Below are 24,417 nucleotides of genomic sequence, written 5' to 3'. Positions count from 1 at the left end.
AGAGTTTCGGAGCTAGAAACAAGCTTCTGCGCAAGACCGGCCGAGTCGGTCTGGAAAGGTGGCGCGGTCCATTTTGCGCTCTCGCTTGCCTCACTGCGCCACTAAGCACTTTTCATAGAAATGAGTGGAGACGCTGTCTTGGAAGAAAAATCTAGCTGTGTCTTAATATATAAGTCTATGGTTAGAACCGAAACTGTACTGTACTGTAATGAGTGGTACGTGCCAGTGGAGCGAGTGGTACGCGACAGTAGCTAGTGGTACATGCCAGTGCCTCCACTGGCACGTGACAGTGGCTAATGATACGTGCCAGTGCCTCCACTGGTACATGACAGTGGCTAGTGGTACATGCCAGCGCCTCTACTGGCACATGACAGTTACTGTTCTGTTGATAGTGGTACGCAAGTGTCTCGTGGCAGTTTTATTGGGTGTCTTGCAGCTTTTGTTTACTATTGTGTAACTGCCCCACAGCCATTTTAGAATAGGATAACAGGCCACACTTGCGTACCACTATCAACAGAACAGTAACTGTCATGTGCCAGTAGAGGCGCTGGCATGTACCACGAGCTACTGTCACGTACCATTGGAGGCGCTGGCACGTACTACGAGCTCCACTGGCACGTACCACTCGCTACTGTACAGTACAGTTTCGGTTCAAACCGCCTCTCACATTCGCGTAGTGTCTATTATTGATGTGTCGTACGTGAACGATTCATTCACTTTGAACGAATCCTTACAAGGACTCGGGAGAAACGAGTCCTCTCAAAGAGTGATTTGTTCATTTTCTCATGGCCGCGCATCAGGACTGTTGCATAGGCTCGTCCAAGTAAACAGAAATTATTCATTCATTTCCCGACTCGGTCTTCGGGTACGAGTCTTTGGATAATTTTTCACATGACCTGCATAGGCTCTATTTGGGCTGGGCAGTATAGGTAAAAAATTATCAATATAGATATTTATATTTACATTCGATAACGATAATTAAAATGATAGACCACAGATCTGTAGTAGTAGCAAAATAAGTCTCTTCCTCAACTTTTTCCAGACACTCGGCATAAACTTTAGGCAGAGCGGTGTGAGAGAAATGTTTGTGGCCAGGGAGGAGCACGGACCTGGGGTCAAGTAACTTTTTAGAACCTTGCTTTTTATCAATAGCCTACCTATCAATACCTTGGCAGAAAACTCACACTTTCTGCATGTTCCAACGAGTGATTTAGCTTCAGGTGGTAAAAAAGGTTTCTTATATACTAGTTTTATAATTGGACCAACACGCAGTTCTTATTGGTCCAGAGACGTTCTAAGAGTTCCTCAAACGATTTACGGACCTAGCAAGCGGTTGCTTTGGAGATGTTGACAACATGGTGTCTGCTCCAGATTCGTCGTGTTTGATTTGGGACTTTCCTACGTGTTGTTGTATTATTATAAAAAAAAAACAAATATGGACTTTTTGACAGATCTACAAACACCTTTGTAAGCAGAGATTTGTCCAAACGTTTGTTAACCGAGACCGTAGGTCGAGGTCAACAAGAAGTCCACATTTGCAGTTTGTCGTATTACCAGACTTGGTAGCCACCTGTTGTTTACTACACCAATTTGCACCAAACATTGCTCTGCTCTTTAACGGTTTTCAAAAAGCCAAACAACTTCGAAATAACTGAAGAAGACGAACCCTTTTTATCAAACATTAGCTACTCTACTCGAGGTGGTCAGTATATTTTAGTGAACGTAGGCTACCATTTTTCCGCAACTTCCTGCTTCATCACAGAAATTGATGGACTGCTGTTCCTAATTATTCTCTATCGATATTATTGAAAATGAATTAATGTTACGATATCTTTATTGAGGGAAGTCATTACTTCGATAATTATTTATCAACTTATCACCCAGCCCTAGTCTCTGTACTGGTAGCTAGAGGAAACAAACTATTTGTTCACTTGCTGACTCGGTCTTTCTACGAGTCTTTGGATCCTTTTTTCACGTGACCCGCATTGTATTTTTTAGTAGACAGTTTCCTCATTCCCTTTTGCGTGGCCGCTGTTTTAGTAAGATGTGAATGATATTCGCTCAACCCATCATACTGACTGGTTTTGTTATTTTCACTTTACATTTACACTTACAGTTTAGTGCAGTGTACTTGTTGGCCGTGATAATTAAATGATAATGTGATAATAAATGACCAAATCATACAAACTGTCATGATACATTATTTTAATGCAGGAATTTCTTTTAAAATAGTGTCTGCTGGTGCACATGTCATGCACTAACCTACCTGAGAATATGATAGGTGTTTGCATCACAAACTGCTTAAGAAAGCTGTTTTACTATGATAATTGGTGACAATAAATTGTGTTCAATAAGATGTTTGTGTTTATTAACTGTTAATTAGATTAGTAAGCTTGGCTGATAGAGCTTGGCTGATAGATCTGTGCTGACGGGCTTGCCTCGGTTGCACTGAAACATAGTAGTTTGACGACAACACTTCCCCTGCTCTACATCAGTGCTTGGCCCATCATCTTCCGCATAAGCTAAGGGATGCTTTGTGTTTAGGTGGTATTTCAGACTGGGAGAACTCCTACAGTAAACTAATTCCGCATAGCACAAGGTGCAAACAACCTTATTCTTGTCAAGGTTTCCATTGGGAAGCTTCTTAAAAATACATTTTCCCCGGAGAAAACCAGGCTTCATAGCTGCATGTTAGCACATCATGTTTGATGTGATAATTTCATACACAAGGCATACACACAGGTTCAAAGACTCGTTCTCGCCCCCTACTGTGTAATTCGGCTAGGTATACATCCGCGCTAAAATATCAAGGTGAAAGTCATCATATCTTGCGTAGTATAGACCCAGCTCCCAACCCAACTTTGAGAATAGATTAATGGCGATATCTTTATTATTATTTGTTATCGCCCGATAAGAGTCTCACGTTAACGCAGCACGTTAACGCCGATAACGCCACTAACTAAAACAAAGCATTTTCATAGTATCATAGAAACTAAACTAGCAAACCCGCTTTAAAACCGAATTAAAACTAAGCCTAATTTGAAAACAAAAAGTCAAAACTAAATAAAAATAAAAACTCATGAAAAATGCAAAACTAATAACCTTGATCCCTGCAGGTCAGACCATGCGCTTCCGGACCATCCTCCAGCAGGCCCATGACGAGGGGCGTCCCTGTCCCCCCTTACTGTCCCAGACCAAGCCCTGTCCTATCAGGCCCTGCTATACCTGGATGCTCGGAGACAGGACCCCCTGCACTGTGGAGGTACGGCACACATTGAGGACAACAGCTAGCTTAGCTACAAGTGTAAATACTGTACACACACAAAGGACTACAGCTAGCTAAGCTAAAACTGTAAACACACACATTGAGGTCTATAGCTAGCTTAGCGAATACTGTACACATAATGTAGGTGTGGAGGTAAGATGAAGTAGCTCTTAATGAAACAATGTTTTGGATCTATACTCCTTTCATTGATGTAAAAACCAAATGTGGTTTGATTTTAATCTCCTCTCATCCCTTCATTTTCTCATCTCATCTAAATTGACTTTGATTTTATGTCTTGCGGCCCTCAGTATCCCCAGTCTCTCTTTCTCTCTTCCCACCCTTTCTTTCTGTCTCTCTCTCTCTCTCCCCCATTGCCCTCTCTCTGTCTCCCCTCTCTCATTACTCTACCAGCCCCTCACTAACTTAAAGATCCTGTAAAGTGAAATTGAAAATTAGTTATAAGTTCATTACACCACAGAAGAATGTGTTGTTAACTCCCCATCCAAATTCGAATGGAAAAAGAAACACAGACAAGTATGTTAAATTAGGCTTTGAAATTAAAGAAAATCAGAAGTCTTTTGAGAGAGACTGGGGGGGGGGGGGTTCTGACGTAGATCGGTCGGGTTTTGACTCTGCCTATACAGAACCTTAGCTGAAAACGGAAAACTGTTCAACGGTCTAACTCCACATTTCAGTGCAAAGTTTTCGTGCTTTGCACATGCCTTCAGGAACTAATTTCACACGTATATAATGTACTGAGAAGCAAATCATGGAATTTACTTTACAGGATCTGCAACAAAGACAACCCATCCTGCTGTGGTTTAATGAACAACACATAGATTTAGCAATTTTGTACCACTTTCTTTATAGTTTATTTATGTATATAATTATGTATACTTGTGTGTTTTTAATTATATTTGTCAAGAGGCAACTTTGGTCAAGACATATCTGAGATCTATCTGATGTTTTATCTTGTATTTTATTGTTTTGTGTTGTGCTATGTTGTGTCGTGTTGCGTTTTTGTATATTATGTTATTTTGTGTTGTATTGCAGTGTACTGTGTAGTGTAATAAAGTGTTGTGTTCTGTTGTATTTCCAGGGAGCAGTGTGTGGGGAAGGGGTGCGCAGGAGGAACCTGACCTGTGTGGTCCATGGAGGAGATTGGCCCACAACCTCCTCTGCCAAGGCTGTGGATGAGGGCCTGTGTGGAGGGAAGCCGTGGAGAGAGAGCGAGCAGGACCTGCTGCTGCCCTGCTCCATCCCTTGCCCTGGTACTCAGCTGATCAACTTGAACTACTTAAGCTGGGCTGGACCGGACCGACTAGACTAGACTAGACTGGCTGGAGTGTCTAGACAGGGCTCTACTGGACTAGACTTGGCTGGGCTGTGATGTGTCTCTTGAGGCATGGAGAGAGGCATTTCCTTGCTCTGTTAATGTGGGCTGTGTTGGCTCGGCCATCCTCACCTAATCTTGCCCTGAACTTCTCGCGGGTGGAGGTGGAAGAGGAGCAAGAGGGTTCCTCACTGCAGCCTATGCTGTGTGTGTGGGGTGGAGGAAGAGGAGCAGAGTATTCTCCTCAGCAGCTCATGGTACAGCCTAGGTTTCAGCAGGCAGGGATGAAAACAGAGCAGCCTGTGAAGATGAAGCATAATGAGCTGCTTCGCCGCACAGATTGGCTTTAATGGTGAGTCAGGGCACAGAATCAAAGAGGTGTCATGGCTGAGGGGCCGATGCAGAAAGAGCAGCGATGGTTGGGAGAGAGTGTCCTCACCGTGGATTAGAAAGGGATATTGATGTATGACCTTTGCTAAATGATCTGCTAATATGATATTTATAATATATATTTATTACAAGCATAATAGATGAATTCCTCTCTTATGCATTGATGTCTCATGTACAATAGACCCGGCTCAAAAGCTTATTTGCTGTGAGAAATGTCATTGTGGAGGTGCAATTGATTTAGCTCCCCCTATGCAAATAAGCCAATCACTCAAAAATAGCCTCGGAAAGATGACAAATAAAACAATTGCCCCTCAAGTGTTAATATATAATACATTACAATCCAGTATGGAACATTAACGCTGGATTCATCTCTGTGTGCAGGAGACTGTCACCTGACTGACTGGTCTTCCTGGAGCTCGTGCCAGCTGACCTGTCTGGAGGGGCGGAGCTTCGAGACCACGGGTCGACAGGCTCGCTCCAGAGCTGTCGTGATGACGGTCCTGGAGAACCAGGACAACTGTCCCCAGCAGGTGTTTGAGACGCGACCTTGCAAAGGTACATACCTCTCCTACCTCCCCTCCTCTCTCCCCCACCTCCTCTCCTCTTTCCTCCACCCCCTCTCCTCTCTTCATCATCCATCCGACCATCTCCCCCATTTCCCCTCCTCTCTCCATCACCTCGCCTCCTCTCTCCATTATCTCCCCTACTCTCTCTATCACATCCTCTCCTCTCTATATCACTGTCCCCTCCTCTCTCCCCCCACCCTCCATCCACTTTCTTCCACCTCCCCTCCTCTCTCCCCACCTCCCCTACTCGTTCCCTCCCCTCCTCTATCTCCTCCCCTCCTTTCTGCTCTACTGCTTGCTGGGTATGTTATATTGGTGCTAAACTTTTTTTTCTTCATAAACTTGTTTTAGTGCTAATTAGTGTTTTTAATTAGAAATTGGAAATGTTTGTACTTTTATTAAGGATTGTTCTTGCAGTTTGACGAACATCTTTGGAACCCATTGAACACATTCAACTTCTCAACCACTCGTACGTTTACCACAGTACAGTATGTCTCCAATCCAGGGGCGGTGTGTTCATTAGGGCGATGTGGGCAACGCACTGCCAAACGGGAAAAGGAAGGGATTTTTTTCTAATCAATTATATCACGGCAACAGTCGTTATCAGTGTTCTAATCTAGACGTCTGATCTGCCACTAAATGTCCAATCAGGCTAAAGTCGTGCTTCAAATGGCCCCACCCCTTTTGGGGCGATTTCAGTCAGGTTGAAAATCGCCCCAGAAGTCTCTCATAGACTCTCATGTAAAATCATTTTTTTCAAATATCAGAGCTTTCAATACAATCTCTATGGGTTCTGGGATGGCTTGCACTTACGAGCTTTCGTCATACGTAACATAACCATGAACGTAACTAAGAAAAGAGCGGGTAGTAGCGTCAATCAATTCACGTACTACTGTCAAGATGGCTAGCGTTCAGTGCAACTCGATTGTCTCTTTGAAAGAAGTTCCTTTTTGTCGGCGAACAAATCAAGATAAATTGGCAACGAAACAATTACGACCTCCCAGACCAAATGTAAAAATTCAACAGGTTTCTACTAAAGGGGGAAAGTCCTACACCCGAGGATTTTCCAAAAATTGGTACGAACGAAAAACCTGGCTAACAGGCTGCGATGTAGCTAATGCAGTCTTCTGCTACCCCTGCTTACTCTTTCACCCTGAAGGCGGCACGGCAGACAGCACCGCTTGGACAGCGACTGGTGTAACGGACATGCACCATCTTTCAGAAAAGATTAAGAAACATGAGCTGTCAAAGACCCACATGAATAGCTGTTTGAGATTGTCTGTTTTGGGGAGAGTGAACATTGCCACTCAACTGGATGAGGGATACAGGCTAGCTGTCCGCCGCCACAACGATGAGGTTTAGTTTATGCAGTGTTGAGGAATGTGAAAGAACACCCTTGATTATTTTTACTGTGATAACTTTTTTTGCTTTTGTAAGCCAACACTTTTGAGATCAGTCAATAAATGCTTCTGGTGTTGACTTATATGCTGCCCCTGTCTTCATGTTATTGCTGGACATATTTTTTTTTTTATGTGTGTAGGTCACCTAAATCATAAGAAAAATTGCCCCCCCCCCCCCAGAGAATGTTTTCAGGAGCCGCCACTGCTCCAATCATCGTCAAAACGAAAAATACAAAAATATTCCTTCATTTTGCTGAGTTGCCTGAGGGAAGACAGGCTGCTTATTTCATGCTTTTAAACATCCCTCCCATTTGTCTCCTTCCTATTTTTTTCATTCCATATTCCCCCAAAAGCTTTTGTGTAGTAATAGCCTCATGCTGCATAGCCAAAGACTGGAAAATGTGCCTGTAGTTCCTCTGCAGCTTGAATATGTTTCTCCCCAGGACATCTATTTGTCTGTGAGTCGTCTGCTAACCCCCAAGGGCGCCTCCAGCCAGCCCAAGGTGCACAGCCCTAACCCATCCACAAACTCCTCAAGACCCTGGCCTCCAGCCATGCCTTGGGATACATGGAGGGATGGACTGATTACCCATCATCCTTTGTATATTGTATCTGCCCTTGTATTTGCAGAAGCATATTGCTCATGCACACTGACATGTAGCCAGCTTTGGCTAACTGAATGCATTATGGTAGATGGCAAAATTAACTCTTTTTGGCCTCTACATGGATACATATTTATTACAGTTTTTCACATTTGCCTAAACACTAAATCCCATTCTCTGAATCAAATGTTACTGAACTAAACCAATTTGTCAAATCAGACACTCTTTTGGCAAACTCTAAACACATTCTCATTCACTAAACACATTTTGCACTGTGATGCACTTGTGCTGCAAAATGGTAAACACAGGTGGCAGTAAACACAACTACAACAGTTGTCATCTGTAAAACACAATCCCCCCTATTTTGACGATCTGAAACGCAAGTATCAAAACGCAAAGCGCAAGTAACTTTGTGGGCGTGACTTCAGCTTGGTTGTTATTTTGCCGGCGGGATAAATGACTTTGCGCCTGGCGCAAATCTAAAAAGGGTTGGTCTGAAGTAACTACATTACTAATGGGTGTGGTTTGGGCGTAACGTGCAATAAACCAATCAGAGCATCATCTCACATTCCCCTTTAAGAGCAGCGCTTGTTCCATAGCGAATTGCTATTATAACGGCGGATTTGCCAGGCGCACGCCAGCGGTTCACAGCCGAGGAGATCGACGTTGTCGTCAGGGCCGTAAAAGATAGAGAAGTGACATTGTATGAGAAAGGCAGAGCAGTTTTCTCATTGCACTAAATTGCAAAATAGCACCAGGGAACGTTTGGTACGGAACACGCCTCCTTTTTCGCTGAACCGCCCACGGGAGCGCAAAGTCATTTCGACCTGCGTCTGTGGAGGGAAAAGTCGGCTTTGCGTCGAGTGCAAACTAGGAATGACACTTGCGTCGTTGACTAAGTCAATTGCGCTGGGTGCAAGATAGGGCCCAATGACTAAAAATTGGTCACACTTGTTTCTAATGGTGGTTTGGGACAATGTCATCTTTCACTGTGGTGTACAAGAATAGTTAAACATCAACCAGTATTTTTTACTGTAAATGTTTACCTTCCACCATAGTTTTTCTCTGTGGCGGTGAAAGGTCTATGACCGAAACCCATATACCAGGGTAAATCTCTACAGTCAATGGAATTGGCCTGTGGTTACATAGGTGTGGAGTGTTTTCAAGGCTGGATCCAGCACACCAGAGGGTTTTTACCCCGTTTTTCTTTATTCTTTGTTGACAGTACTACTGTAAGTCGTGATGGTTACTGTAATATTTTCAATCCAAATCAAATGCACAGTATTTGTATAGCCCTTTTTACAAGCAATGTCACAGAGGGCTTCACATACACTGATAGAACTGCCACCCAGCCAATCTCAACCCTCAAGGAAGACAGGGAAAAACTTCCAGAAAACTAACTACAGGAGAAAAAATGTAATAAACCTTGGGAGGAGCAATTCAGTGAGGGATCTTCTCCTCCAGGAAAGGTTGGCAAAACAGAGGTTCAGAACACATGCTAAACATAGTCCTACATCAGGAAAGTGTTAATGGGTGTTGAAACACCAAAATCCAATATTTCAAAATCCAAAATCAATTTCCTTTATTGCTATGTAAATGCATTTACTGTGTATACATAAACAAATGTCTTTACATGGAACTACATGGTCTGGATGTTGTGTTCTCCATTTTTATGTGTTGTGTCTAATGATTGCTCCATGGTGTTTATATATTGATTTGCTGTGTTTATGATCTGACAGCATAGTTTGAGATTGAGCACAGGTTACATGGTTTACGGGCGAGGGTTTGATTTTGCCAGAAGAGTCAGAAGTTTTGGAAATTTAGTTTGAATATTTGGTTTTGTGTTTACAGTTTTGAGAAAATGGTTGACTGTTTCAATAAATGTGTTTTAGCAATTGTGAAAAACTGTATAAGATTGAAGACCCTTTGTGTTTGTTTTAACCACAATTTTGTGTGACATCTGGGTTTTTCCAATTGTTTGCATATTTTGTTTATTCTAAAGAGCAGCAATTAGCTACCATTAGCTTTGATGTTATTTAGGGTTCAGTTGCTATAGGTGACAAGGTCCCTTGAAATCCGGACATTTGCATTGCTATGACATTGTTGATGACGTTTTGTGGTGGTTTCAGAGGGGCGGTGCCACAGCTACGAGTGGAGGGCCAGTGGATGGAACGACAACGAGAGAGCCGTGTGGTGCCAGCGCTCAGATGGAGTCAATGTCACAGGTAGCTGTATACACTAACATTACCACATTTGACATAAATACAGATGCATACAGATACATTGCACAGATGCACTGCGATGTGTGGCATGCATACTTGGACTCATACATGGACACACACATGCACATACACCCACATATTTGATCACGCTCAGCACAGCTAGCATTGATCTCCTCTCTACCCTCCAAATACTTGCAATCAATACCACACCAAATCTCTCAGAGGTTCTCCGTCCATACAAATATGAGGAAAAACAAGGTTTTCATTTGTTCAAACTAAATTAAACAAATAAATTAAAAAACATGCAGACAAGAAGTGCAACTTGAAGGTGTTCACAATAAGGGAATGTGAGTCTTTGGAGAGCTTAATGTGCTGCAAATATCAGGTGAATGTGATCTTATTACTGTAAGTCTGCCACAAAGCAACTCTGCCAGTGTAATCTCTCCCTGCCGAGAATGCGAAAGCCCAAGGCATTACTCTTTGATATTCAGACATGTAATTTTCCATTTTAGAATTACACTGTTCTCACATTGATCAGAGAGTCTGATAGCAGACCCAGGCACATTAATCAGGAGTGACATTACATTCATTTGGTTATCAATGGAGGGCCGGTATTAAGAACTTCTGTTTCACCGTTACAGGGGGGTGCTTTCTACACAACCGGCCGACAACAGTCCGACACTGCCACCCTCCCTGCACCAAGCCCTTCTCCCATTGCACACCGGTAAGACCCACATCCTACTGACTCATACACATCCATCTCCTTGCCCGCAACGTCTCTCACCTGTTCTCACAAGGCCTTGTGGGTAATGGGGTTTGGCTTTTATCTGGTTATCGTTAAAAGCTTTTGTCAATTATCATATTTGAATTGTGGGCTAGCATGATTGTGGGCTAGCATGTCTATGGCTGAGAGACAGCACTCAGATCCAGAGTTGCACTGGAAACAAGTAACTGATATCCATAGTTGAGATGCTGCTGCCTCTCAGAGGATGGTGTATGTAACTACAGGTGAAATGTTGCCACCTCCCCAGTCCCACTCAATTTGTCTCTTAACACTGATACTCCTGCAAGGTGTAGTTAAAGCTCTCACATTAAACACTAAATAAACTATCTGGATTGAATTGTTGTTTTGTGGGAACACGATGATCACCCAAAACTTAATACCCGCACACTCTAGCCAAGACACGAAACACATCACAGAAAAAGCAAGGAAAACAACCTGCAGTTAAAACGCTGGTACATTGGAATAAAAGCCCGGAATCAGGCTATTAATCAGGAGGTTGCCAGTTCGATTCCCCTCCGTGCCAAATGTTGTGGGGTCCTTGGGCAAGGCACTTCACCCTACTTGCCTCGGGGGATTGTCCCTGTACTTACTGTAAGTCGCTGTGGATAAGAGCGTCTGCTAAATGACTAAATGTAATGTAAAAGATCTGAGTGAGGATTGTGACTCAGAGTCCTTAAAAACACATTGATGACAACTGTTACCCAGTTAGCTCTGAATGAGGCCCCCTGCCTCCCCTGTGTCCACCAGAGTGGAGTGTGTGGGTGTGAGAAGGGCTACACAGAGGTGATGACCACCCACGGCTTCCTGGACTACTGCACCAAGACCCCTGGGGCCGACACCAAGAAGGCTGATGTGAAGACCAGCTCTGGCAGGCTGAAGCCAGGGCCCTCCCAGGCCCAAGACCTCTTCAGTGAGTGGAGCCTGCGGCCTGTCGGACCAGGTATTGGAAACCACATATCACTCTCCAGACATAGCACCTCTGGATCTACTATGTGCTTGTCTCTTTGGTTTAGGGAAATTGTATTGCTTCCTGTATGCACTTTTACATCTTTGTACTTTACTAATGCTAGTCTCACGAGAAATACAATTTTCAGTATGACAGTAAGCTATATTAAAGAAAACTATTAAGAACTACAGACAAACAACATCTAAAGCCTCTGCTCTCTGCACAGATGGAAGAGTGAAACTCTGGGTGTATGGTGTGACAGCTGGAGGATTCATCTTGATATTATTAATGATTGCTTTATTGTTCCTGTTGTGGTACGTATAAATGTGTACATATTGTGTAAGTTTATATTGTACACATTGTATCCATATTTATACATAAAATGTTCAGCCACATAATGTCTACTTCAATTTTGGAGAATAAATGAGAAAAGATTCCAGACTACAAGTGCTGTTTGAGTTTACAGTTTTTCACAATTGCTAAAACACTAAACCCCATTCTCTGAATCAAATGTTCAGTGAACTAAACCAATTTGTCAAATCAGACACTCTTTTGGCAAAACTGTAAACACATTCTCATTCACAAAACACATTTTGCACTGTGATGCACTTGTGCTGCAAAATGGTAAACACTCGCGGCAAACAGTAAACACAACTACAACACAGTTGTCACCTGTAAAACACAATGACTCAAAATTGTTCACACTTGTTTCGAATGCTGGTTTGGGACAATGTAAGCTTTCACTGTGGTGTCCGTGTACGAGAATAGTTCAACATCAACCGGCATTTTTTACTGTAAATGTTTGCCTTCCACCATATGGCCCTTTTCTCAACCCAATTGAAGATTTTTTCTGTGTGGCGGTAGATGGTCTATGACTTAAACCCCTATACCAGGGTACATTTCCTACAGATACTGTAATGGAATTGGCCTGTGGTAACATAAATGTGGAGTGTTTTTTTAAAGGCTGGATCCCATGGTGCCCATAATTCAGGAAATGGATCATGGCAGCTCGGAATAAGCTGGATAAAGCCCGCCCTGACAATTTGATTGGTTCGGACATTTTCCCCAACTGAGCTACCCCAGACCTAGCCTGGTCCTAACCAGACTCTCGAACATTTCATTGAAACAGAGTCTGGCCTCGCTCCATTGACAAGCGTTGATTTCCTTGTAGGCGGGTACTCTGTTGAAGTTTAAAACTATTGGATCTGCCCAGAGCCACTCTGAGCCATAAGCGATCGCTAGCATTCGCCTTAGCCAATTCCTTTGCCACTACTGTAACAGAGCTGCTGTAGCTGGAAAATCAAACTGTTCCAGAACCCCGTGGGGAGGAGGGCCACAACATCATGGCCACCAACAAAATTCAGCAAAACGTGTTCTTGCTCCGGCTTTAGTTTATAGATATTCGGCAGTGTTGCCATAACGGACCGAATGGCTTCGCTCGCATCTTTCTCCGCCACCATTACGGAACTACAACACAATCTAGCGCACAACATCAACGTCATCGTTCTTAGCCACTCCCCCTGTTTGCTGATTCGCCGGTAGATAATCAACCTGCAAAATCTGATGTACGTACCGAATGGCCAGACCAAGCACAGCAGAGAATGGCCGTTTATCAATCCACTTTGTTTTTCGTTCTTGTGTTCTTGCGAACTCGTTATACGTCATCTTTCGTTGTCCAAGGACGGTTCCATTCCAAAAAACACAAGTCACCAAGGACGCCAAAAATACCCGGAAATGTTCCTGTTCCGCGCCTTTTATCGAGGATGCATCGGATGGTGAGAGAACGCTTCTGATTTCCCAGAAGTCCTTGCGGACTTGCAAGACCATTCTCACAAGGACACTTGCAAGAACGTTCTTTAAAAGATTGTACTTGCATTTCTCAGCGATTGATAAACAGCCAATGTCTAATATAGGGAGAACTGCCACTCGAGAAACTTCCGAGTTCTGAACTGGTTGCAGTTCCACTCAAGTTCCATATGAGGGCGCTAACGGTCGAGTGCAGAATGAATAGAGGTCTATGGAGCTATACCCCTCAAAATCCACTTTTCTCAGGATAATTTTTTTTGTCAAGTAATTTGAATTCTGAATTTGAAAAGGGAGGCAAGCTCTGGTTACTTCCACTTTTCTCTCGAGGCATCGACAACACAGCTGACAGGTTCTAAGGCTCTCCCTGTCAATACACATGCTAGAAAGAGTTTTGGCTTGCTGTTGTTGCTAATGTTGCTAATGGTCTGACATTCTGGTTCTGCTTCGGATGCCATCAAGCGGGATCTCTGGTCGTAGTCAGTCCTTCACTAACCAATCAGCATTTGTTAGCAGAATGCTAGCGTGTTATGGGCAACAAACACTTGGTCATCACAAAATGGTCATCAAAACCCGTCCAAGATCCAAAGGCATATAGGGAAGGACTTGGACCACAAGAAAAGGGTCGATATTTTGAGAAATTAGGATTTATTGGCGGTGCAGATCCCTACCAGTTAGCTCCTTCTACTTGGATCCGTGACGACCTGGTGATTCTGCCTTCAGTTGGATATCCCGATATTGTTAACTACCTGATTTTCTCGCCGAACCCATACACATGCAGTAGTTTGATATAAATTATATTATGTCAATGTCAGCTTTACAGTAAAATAAGCACAGTAAAAACAAAAGCAGTAATTGTTTTTACTATTTACTATTAAAAATATTATCATTACAATAGAACATTTGTTATGAGCTGCTGAAATAAACATTTCACAATACCTGAGAAGAAATGTGCCGAACAAATACTGATGTTGTCCAGATTTTTCCCTCGTAGATCTTGGTTGAGCTTTGCAAACCACAAGCGCCTCCTTTACTCAGATAATCTCTTGCATTCCTCTCCCTTGTTTTTAATAACTTTTGGAAGTCGATAATATACCAAATGTTTTGATCTGTCCTATTGGTACAACCTGAAACACGGCAATAATTCAACATTTTCCTTGACGACGTTCGGGATATACTTCAGTGCCAGTGCTTTGTTGTGATGCGGAGTGCCTCCAAGATGGCGACACCTGGTCCAATGACACATTGTGAAAACCCTCTTAAACCAAGCCCCCACCCCTCGCCCCTTGGCTTGAAGCAACGGCCCCAGTGGATGTAGGTGGTATTGCATTTACGGTTAGGTTTCCGACTCTTCCGGTCGTTTTTATTCTATTATTTCCAGTCATCATTTACAAAACTATCTCCCCCAATAATTTTTGTTCGATTCTCGAACCTGGCTCATACTACTAGCTTTTTCATAGAATAATCTTGCCCGATTTTTGCTAAGTTTGAAACCAATCCGAAATGGGTAAACTAGCACCCCATTTATTTGCTTACGTCAATAAAAGTTTCCTGCAAATGTGCTCGCGGATAGATTCTTCGTAAAAACGTTCATGACATGATGGCAAATATATTTTGTTAAGCGCAAGCATAGATTTTTGACGTCTATCTGGAGCAAAGACGAAGATTAATACTTTAACCGATAACCACAATAGGAAATTATGTAGGCCTATATTTAAATAATATTAGTCTTGCCTTCAGAAGCTTTTGTTAAACACACCCATTATTCTTTTTTTGATCGTTTCATCAAGCCAGACTGCTTTTGTGGGACAATGAATTAAGGTCCTCAGTGACTATGTTTCACCCCCACTTACATCTGATGGAAATGTCTTGTAACCTATATGGTTCTAAGAATATTCCCCTTTCAAAGGCAAATGTTCAATAAAGTATATTTTAGACACAGTTCTCAAGCTTTTATTTATTACATTATTATGTCTTGTTAGATCACATTATATCTATTACTAGGCGTTTGGTTTTGTAGGATGAACATATAAAACACAGGCCATATTTCTACACTGATGTTAAATTGAAGGCAGTGTGAATTGCGTGGCATTTCGTTTGAATATAAAGTTGACAGTAAGCTATGGTAAGTCTGCATTATGGAAGATTTCGGTTACCAAAATAACTATTAAGCTTTCTTTGCCTGGCGAGAACAACGACGGAGCTGTTCATGTTAACAGTTTATTTCATCCGATACAATGTGTTGGAAATCATACTCATATCACGAAGAAAAAAAAGCAACATATGTGATGAGTTTCATCTAGAATAGCCCTATATTTAGCCATATAGCCTAAAAAACAAGTTAAAGGAATACTATACAGTGACAGAATACATTTCCGAAGAATAATGGGTGTGTTTAACAAAAGCTTCTGAAGGCAAGACTAATATTATTTAAATATATATCATTTCCTATTGTGGTTAACAGTTAAAGTATTAATCTTCGTATGCCGCCCTTAGTCATACATCCAAGGTCCATGTTCTTTGTACTGGTGTTCTTTATTGCGCCGACAAAGATTGACACCAAAATACCGTAGAACTATGCAGAAATGAATAAAAGACATACAGCAATCAATCATACGTTCATAAACACTTAAATAATAACCATACAATCCACACATACCACTTTTGCCTGCTTGTGGACAAAGAGTGGATGGATATACTGCTTGTACCGTCTTCTTCAATTAGCTCAACTTTAGCTAACTTAAACATGCAAACATCATTTATTTTATATGCTTCACAGGAAGTGACATACCACATGTGTGATTGCTCAAGATGCCACAGTGGAGAAACAATATAAAACTAGTGACTGCAATTACACTCCCACCATCACACAAGGTGTGATCTTAAAGACTCAAAGGTTAGTTCAAACATAGAATTCCTCACATTTATCAAAACACAAGTACATGAACACATGTCAGTTGCATTTGGGAAACACATTAAACTTACACTTTAATCAGATTCAAGTAAAGATACTGTTTTGTGTATGGGTCTGTCTAGATATACTGGCTTAATGGTGCGTGCACCGTTGCTGACTAGTGTCGCATCACCGACCAAAAGTTTGACTTTCCTGACCCGTCCATCAGATCCTGGGAAGACTTCAACCACTTTCGCAAGCTTCCAACGGTTCCGTGGTACCAGGTCATCTTGAAGTAGGACAACGTCATTGACCTTTACGTCTCGGCGATTCTTACTCCACTTATTCCTTTGTTGCAAAGTCAAAATATACTCCTTCTTCCACCTGGTCCAGAACTCATTAGCCAGGAATTGGACTCTCTTCCATCTCTTCCTTAAATAGAGATCTTCTCTAGAGAACTCTCCAGGTGGTGGTGCAATAATCTCAGACTTCATAGTCAAGATATGATTTGGCGTTAATGGCTCTGGCGCCAATGGATCGTTGAGGTGTTCAGAGGTCAAAGGTCGACTATTCACGATTGCCATGGCTTCATACATGAAAGTTCTAAGTGAAAAACTGTCTAGGGTTTTGGCAGACTGATCTAAGATGGCTGTCAAGACACTCCTAACTGTTCGGATCTGTTGCTCCCAGACTCCGCCCATATGACTGGAGGAAGGCGGATACAGGATGAAGCGACAGCCTAGCTCTTTCACGCGTTCTTGAGTGAATCCTTTCATGAGTTCCATGAACTCTCTCTTCGCACCAACAAAGTTAGTGCCTTGGTTGCTATGGAGCTGACTTACATTCCCACGGATGGAAATGAAGCAACGCAATGCGTGAAGAAATGCGTCAGAACTGAGATCATCAAGCACTTCAATATGAACAGCTCTAGAACACATGCAAGTGAACAGAAGCCCATATCGCTTCAATTCCTTTCTTCCATCCTTCACATAGAATGGCCCGAAACAGTCCATTCTACTGTATGTAAATGGAGGGGTAGGTTCTAATCTTTCAGGCGGTAGATCATCCATGACTTGTTCTTGCATGCATTTGCAATACCTCCTGCATTTCACACATTTGTAGATGATGGAGGACACTTCACTGCTACATCCCAGAATCCAAAAGCCATTAGAGCGGATCTCATTCATGGTCATGCCACGACCTTGATGGCAAATCCGTTCATGAAAATGTGTTATGAGTAGACGGGAAACATTTTGTCCCTTAGGCAGAATAGCGGGGTGCTTGACATAGGGATGGAGTGCTGCGCGAGTCAATCTTCCTCCCACCCGCAGAATATCCTGGTCATCCACAAATGGACTTAACTTCTGCAGTTTGGAAGACTGGTTTGATTTCCCCTCTTTCCCTTGCTTAAGAGCCTGGATTTCTTCCCTGAAGACTTCTTCTTGGACTAAGCGGATTATGAATTGTTCAGCATCTCGTCTTTCATAAAGTGATGTGGACTCTGATCTTTCTGTCAGCCCTTTCATATTCTTTGCACAGCGCTTGAGTCTTGCTACAGCCTTCGCCATTTTACTCCAGTCTGAGAACCTTTGCAAGCGATCCAACAGATATTTCAGCTCCGTTCCTTTAGTTGTGTGGACTTGAGCCTTTTTGAGCTCTGGGTCACCGTCACTCACTCCCACCTTGACCTCTTCTTTGGGGAGTTCTCTTTGCCACAGGAAACTCGGCCCAGTGAACCAATTTGACTCCATGAGCTCCTTCACAGTGAGTCCACGAGAGGCATGGTCCGCTGGGTTACGTTCTATAGCCACATGCCTCCATTGTTGAGGTTCTGTGCTTGACTTGATCTGCTGAATTCTATTGGCCACAAAGAAATGAAACCGTCTTGCCTCATTGTTAATGTAGCCAAGAACGACCTTGGAATCGGTCCAATAGTATTCACTGAGCTGACTCAATTCCAGTTCTCTTTTAAGTAGATCACCTGTTCTGGTGGCGATGATGGCAGCAGAGAGCTCTAATCTGGGGATGGTCGTCACTTTCGTTGGTGCCACTCTGGCTTTCCCCATGACAAGCATACAATGCACTTCACCAGACAGGGTCACAGTCCTAAGGTAAGAGCAGACACCATAGCCGGTAGCACTAGCATCAGCAAAATTGTGCAATTCATGACACTGAACATCTTTAAATGTTGATGGCACATAGCAGCGGGATATCTTTATAGCTGACAGATCATGGAGGTCTTGAAGCCAAGCTTCCCAATGTGGCTTGAGGTCATCTGGAAGTGGCTCGTCCCAGCCAACCTTGTCTCTACACATGGTTTGCAGTATTCTTTTCCCAACTAGAATGAAGGGTGCCACAAAACCAAGGGGATCAAAGATTGAGGCCACTGTTGACAGAACACCTCTTCTGGTGAATGGGTTTTCCTTCACGGTCACTCGGAATTGGAATGTGTCAGATGCCACACACCACTGCACTCCAAGTGCCCGTTCTACCTTGGACTCTCCTAGGGCAAGGTCAAAGTCAGCTGCACCTTCAGCACATTCTTCTCTTGGGAGAGAAGCAACCACCTGCTTACTGTTAGAGATTAACTTGTGCAGGTGGAGCTTCCCAGACTTGCAGAGGTCTCTGGCTTCTCTCACAAGCTGGATAGTCTCAGACTCTGTGTCGACACTTGTCAGACCATCGTCAACATAGAAGTTGCGTTGTATGAATCTTACTGCAGCTTGACTGAACTTGCCCTCGCCTTGAGCAGCGAGATACTTGAGTCCAAAGTTTGCGCATCCAGGCGAGGAGGCAGCGCCGAACAGGTGGACTCTCATTCGGAATACTGATGGCTGAGTTTCCAACTCACCCTTTTCCCACCACAAGAATCTGAAGTAGTCTTGATCTTCCTGTGTGACATGGAACTGATGAAACATGCGCTCTACATCGCACATGATAGCCACTTGACCCTTACGGAAGCGACACAAGCCTCCTACAAGGGTGTTTGTGAGGTCCAGTCAGAAGATGTTCATTTAGGTAAGTGCCATGAAATTTTGCAGAGCAGTCAAAGACTATTCGGATCTTGCCAGGCTTCTGGGGGTGATAGACCCCATGGTGAGGGATGTACCAGGCTGGCCGACTACTAATCTCCCACCTTTTCTGCATTGCCTCTGGCAATAATATCCGCCATGAAGGCCATGTAATCTTTATAGTACTGTCCATCTTTCTTGAAGCGTCTCTTTAGACACTGAAGTCGATGTTCTGCACAAGCCTTGTTGTTTGGCAGAATTGGCCTTCCTTCTTTGAAGGGCAGTGGCATCACTAAATGCCCGTCCTCCTTCTGCTTGATACCTTGCTTCAGCTTGGCTAAAAAACGTAAGTCTTCTTGGGACATAGCTATGTCTTCGCCAGTCCTCTCTGTGAAATTGGACTCAAAGATCTTTACCATGTCTGCTGGAGTAATTCCTTCACCTTAGTCCAGCACACAAAGTGGACCTCAAACTTGAGTCTGAGAGGTGGTTGAGTGGCTGGAAAGACGTCTCTTGAGATGATTCGATGACTGACTCCGATTTCATATTCGAGACCACCATCAAAATCACTGTAGCCAATGATGCTCCACCCCAACACAGACTTCTGGGCAAATGGCTGGCCTTCTGCGCCACTGACCACATTTCTTGGAAGCAAGACTTGGGGGCAGTTATAGCCAATCAGCAATCCCACATCACAGTCAAGTTCAGATGGCATCTCATCAGCTAGATGTTCTAGATGAGGCCAACCTTTTGCAGTTCTGCATGTGGGAATGTCAGATTTATTGGCAGGTATGTATTCTCTGGTGTATGTTACTGGGAGCTTGATTCTTTCTTCAGACATCAAGCCTCTTACTTGTAGTCCATACAACTTGTGACTTGACACAACCTTTGTTCTTGACGTGATCGTGGAGATCTTGAGTCTCACAGGGTCTTGCTTGACGTGCAACAGATCAGCTATATCCTTTAGAATAAAAGTGGTGTCGCTCTGAGTGTCGAGCAAGGCATACACCAAAACCTCTTCCTCAGGATTAGCTGCTGTTGACACGTACACAGGAAGGATTGACGACGTGTGAGTACTTTTCTTCTGCTGAATGACTCTGTTGGAGGTTTCTTGCTGCGTCTCTAGATTGTCATTGGGTTGCTCAGGCCTTCTTTCTGCAGACCCTTGGCTCACCAGGGTGTTTTGGTGAGTTTTGAGTCTTGGGTTTCTCTCCAAATCTTGATGCAGACAGGTTGGATGACGTTTGTTGCATTTCTCACAGACGCTTCTTGAGATGCAGCACTTGGAATTGTGACCGATCTTGAGACAGGCAAAGCACAGTTTCTCTGACTGAACAAATTTCACCCTTTCTTGAACTGTCTTTTCCATGATTTTTCGACATTTATGCAAAGTATGTCCATGCCTTTTGCAAAAAACACACACAGAGTTGCTCTTCTCACTTGAACTTGTGGTAAACGTCTTGGCGCTTGAGTTACGATTTCTTTGAAGCTTCTGATCTGGATCACTTTGTCTAGACCAGGGGTCTTCAACGTTTTTCAGGCCAAGGTCCCCCAAACTGATGGCGAGATGGAGTAGGGACCCCCTACTATATAAATTGCATAAAATTATGTTTATTATACTGGGCCTATTGCCATGTATAAACATAGCTACCCTGTTATTGTGCATTCTATAAGCTATTCAAATAAGACACAGGTTCATGTATTCATTAAAATGTATATATATTTTTTTTATATGTTCAAGGTACAGGGTGGCCGTGCCACTGGCATTTATAAACATACATCTTGCATACATCACTGAGCTGACAATTAGTAACAACTTATTACAATAACTCACAGATTTATGTTTTTATTTTAAACACATATATAGAAGGGACAGTGAATCCTCAATCCATCTTTGTGTAGCCCTGTGGGATGTTGTGGTATTTCCACAATCATTGTATTTCATTTGTTTATTTTCTTTAAAATTGTATGATTTATAATGTTAAGAATGTGGATGTTATGTTTATATGTATTTCAATTAAGTTAATTAATATTCACGTTCCTTAAAAAAAAAAAAAGATCAATTTAGAGTCAGGGTGAGAGGTCGTGGGGTGTTGATGGCACACATACTCCCAGATTAGTGAGATATCTGACCCTGATGTGTTGCACACAACTTATCTAACTTTGGACGGATGGAGGTGGTCAAGCAGAGGGTCATATCAGCCTCAGGCTGCAGCCTTGACCTGTATTTGTTTTTCAGGTAGGTGAGTAAGGAAAATCCACTATCGCAAAGATATGTTGTTGCAAAAGGCTCATCATAGCTTTTGCTGCCAAAAATTGGAAAAACTTTCTGTCAAGAGATCCAGAACTGGGTGAGTGGTTTAGTTTCGTAAATGTTTCTGAACGTACTGTCAGTGGATAGTTCGATGAGCTGATCCTCTTCTGTCACGGTCAGGCGTGTGCCGTCTGCTGCGTTGTTCCTAAATTGTCCTTCGAGTGCCTCCAAGTGCGCAAGAATTGTGCGTGTTACGGGAGGCGAGAGCACAGCAGAATCTCCCAGCTCATCCACTGATGGAAACATTGAAAATGTTCCCTCCCCGACGCACTCCCTCCATTTTCGGATTTTTTTTAGAAAGCCTTCCATTCTGTCATACAGCTGATTGGCATGTGTATTGCGACCTTGCATGGAACTGTTAAGTTTGTTCAGCTCAGCAAAAATGTCAGCAAGATATGAAAGTTTGGTGACCCAGACATTGTCACTGAAAAGTGCATCCAGCTCTGTGTGCTTTTGGAGAAGTAAAAGCTCCCGGATAGATTTGCGTAATTCCAACACACGTGACAACACTGTTCCGCGCGAAAGCCATCGAATCTCAGAATGGTACAGTAGCGCAGTGTGTTCTTCTCCCTCAGCAGCACAGAGATTAGAGAAGATACGCGTTTGCAAAGCACTCTTCTTGACTATATTGACAACTTTCACAACCGAGTCCATGACATCTGACAATTCTGTGCTCATGTCTTTGGCAACAAGTGCCTCCCTGTGTAGTATGCAGTGCGTCCAAATCACTTGCGGAGCCACTTCCCTTACAAGCGCGATTAGTCCACTTTTTATACCAGCCATTGCTCTTGCACCGTCGGTGCACAGCGCAATACATTTTGCCCATGGAATGTTATTTTCTCTGAAAAAAAATGGATCACTTTGAATATTTCAGAACTTGGGAGTCAGATGGCTCAACGGTAAGGGAGTCGGGCTAGTAATCAGAAGGTTGCTGGGTCGATTCCCCGCCGTGCCAAATTACATTGTGTCCTTGGGCAAGGCACTTCACCCTACTTGCCTCAGGGGGGAATGTCCCTGTACTTACTGTAAGTCACTCTGGATAAGAGCGTCTGCTAAATGTAAATGTAAACTAGTTGTGCGTTCAGGGAGGCGCTTACAAAACAAAGATTCCTCCTGCATTTCCTTTTGATCGACAAAGCGCACAAACGCCAGAAGCTGGGCGTCCTTTGCCACATCTGTTGACTCATCTAATTGTAATGCAAATGCATCTGCCAGCCTCAGCTTCTCCATCAGTTGCTCCCTCACATCCGAGGCCATCTGGTCAATGCGGCGAGCAATGGTTGTGTCCGACAGTGGAATAGTTTTCAGTTTATTAATGCCAATATCATTCCCATACATTGTTTTACACGTCAGTTGCTGAAGGCAATATTAAATCCTCTCCAATAGTATATGGCTGTTTGTTCTGGGCAATCCGAAGAGCAACATCATCAGAACATTTCAGAGCTAGCTCACCAACTTTGGCTGATTCCCTCATCATGTTTGCTGACCTTGGAGGGATTTGATAGGCTTGTCTTTTAAATGGCTGATGATTGATCATCAAATGTCTTTTGATGGCTTCATCGATTCATTTGACAATATGGTAGAACCAATGACACACATGGGTAATTCAATACCATCTGTCTCCTTACATGTAAATCCAAACTTCAGATATTGATCTGTATACTTTCTTGTCTTCTGTCGTTTGCGCTTATTAGTTCCTATATCAGCAGCAGGTGCCCCCCCCCCACTTGCATTTTCACCTGTGGTTTCTGATGATTTTTTGGGTCGAGTGACAAAACAATCCATTTTCTATATTAACAATTTCCATACACTTGGTATTTGTTTATTTTGGAGCTTTGCGCTTTTAGACGTGTGCATAAACGCGATCTAATTGGCTAGCAGTGCATAAACATTTTTGCTCACCAGCCACTGTGGCTAGTGGTTTTCCAAAGTTACTGAGCAATTTCATTAGCTTTTGTTAGGAAATTAAGTTTGATTTGATAAATATGACTAGGGATTGCTACAATTGACTTGAAGAACTAGTTTTACACTCCTTTCAAATGTAAATGACCATTGTAAACACCTAAATCAAGACTACATAAAATGTAGGCTATAGCTAGCTATGTAGGCTACAGTCACCAAATCTTCAGCTTTTAATTCTATTCCACTTAGTATTGCTAGTTTATGTACCCTTAGTATAGTTGGACCACATATAAATTTAAGATTCCTATATGTTTATTGTATGCACCTTCCTGCCAAAGCAAATTCCTTGTCTGTGCAAACTTTCATGGCGAATACATATCTTTCTGATTCTTTCTGAGCTCTTATAAGTGACAAAGACGTAAAGAGTAGCTCATTGCATATAACTGTAGCGAACCAGCCGTCTTCGTCCGTTTCTTTGCAATGCTTTTGACATGGCCAACGGCTGTGTGCCGCCACATCCCTGCCTTGCACTGAGCAGGGTCCTCAGGTTTTAAAGCGTGTTCGCGCGTCTGTTGCTTAGTAATGAACCTACAGAGGCCGAGACTGTTTTAACACAGGGGGAAACGATACGTGTTGGTTGAAATGCGTGTCTTTCTCACGATCAATGCGTGAGGCTTGAGAACCCTGTTCAATGAGTTTATTATTTTAGATGTGTTTTGAGAATACTAAAATAAAAAATACAAATAAAACAATTTAAAAAAAGAAATATAAAAATGGTCTCATCAACCAAACATTTCGCGACCCCCCCCCTGCAGTACCTCCGCGGACCCCCTGTTGAAGACCTCTGGTCTAGACCCTTCTTGTTCTGTTGGCTTTAATGCTTGCAATGAGGTGATAGGATTACAGGCAATCCTGGCTTCTTTGTTGAGAAAATGAACAAAGTACTTGAAGTCAAGAAAGGCTTTGTGTTCATCTTGAAAGATTGT

The 24,417-nt window shown here is 42.9% G+C and overlaps 1 protein-coding gene across 2 annotated transcripts in view; it reads left to right on the top strand.

Moving 5' to 3' along the window:
* thsd7ba (thrombospondin, type I, domain containing 7Ba) overlaps positions 1 to 24,417 on the top strand; it is a 385,664-nt gene that overhangs the window by 340,794 nt on the left and 20,453 nt on the right. For both annotated transcript variants that reach the window (XM_084689263.1, XM_084689262.1), the window contains exons 21-27: positions 3,117 to 3,262; positions 4,365 to 4,536; positions 5,370 to 5,543; positions 9,686 to 9,781; positions 10,420 to 10,502; positions 11,310 to 11,502; positions 11,735 to 11,822. In XM_084689263.1, the coding sequence (XP_084545389.1) occupies positions 3,117 to 3,262; positions 4,365 to 4,536; positions 5,370 to 5,543; positions 9,686 to 9,781; positions 10,420 to 10,502; positions 11,310 to 11,502; positions 11,735 to 11,822 (952 nt within the window). The remainder of the gene's footprint in view (positions 1 to 3,116; positions 3,263 to 4,364; positions 4,537 to 5,369; positions 5,544 to 9,685; positions 9,782 to 10,419; positions 10,503 to 11,309; positions 11,503 to 11,734; positions 11,823 to 24,417) is intronic.

Source organism: Hypomesus nipponensis, chromosome 23 (assembly GCF_054491055.1).
Source record: "Hypomesus nipponensis isolate SF chromosome 23, ASM5449105v1, whole genome shotgun sequence".
NCBI classification, from domain to species: domain Eukaryota; kingdom Metazoa; phylum Chordata; class Actinopteri; order Osmeriformes; family Osmeridae; genus Hypomesus; species Hypomesus nipponensis.
The sequence above is the reverse complement of the archived record's forward strand: the minus strand, read 5'-3'. Positions and strand labels throughout refer to the sequence as shown.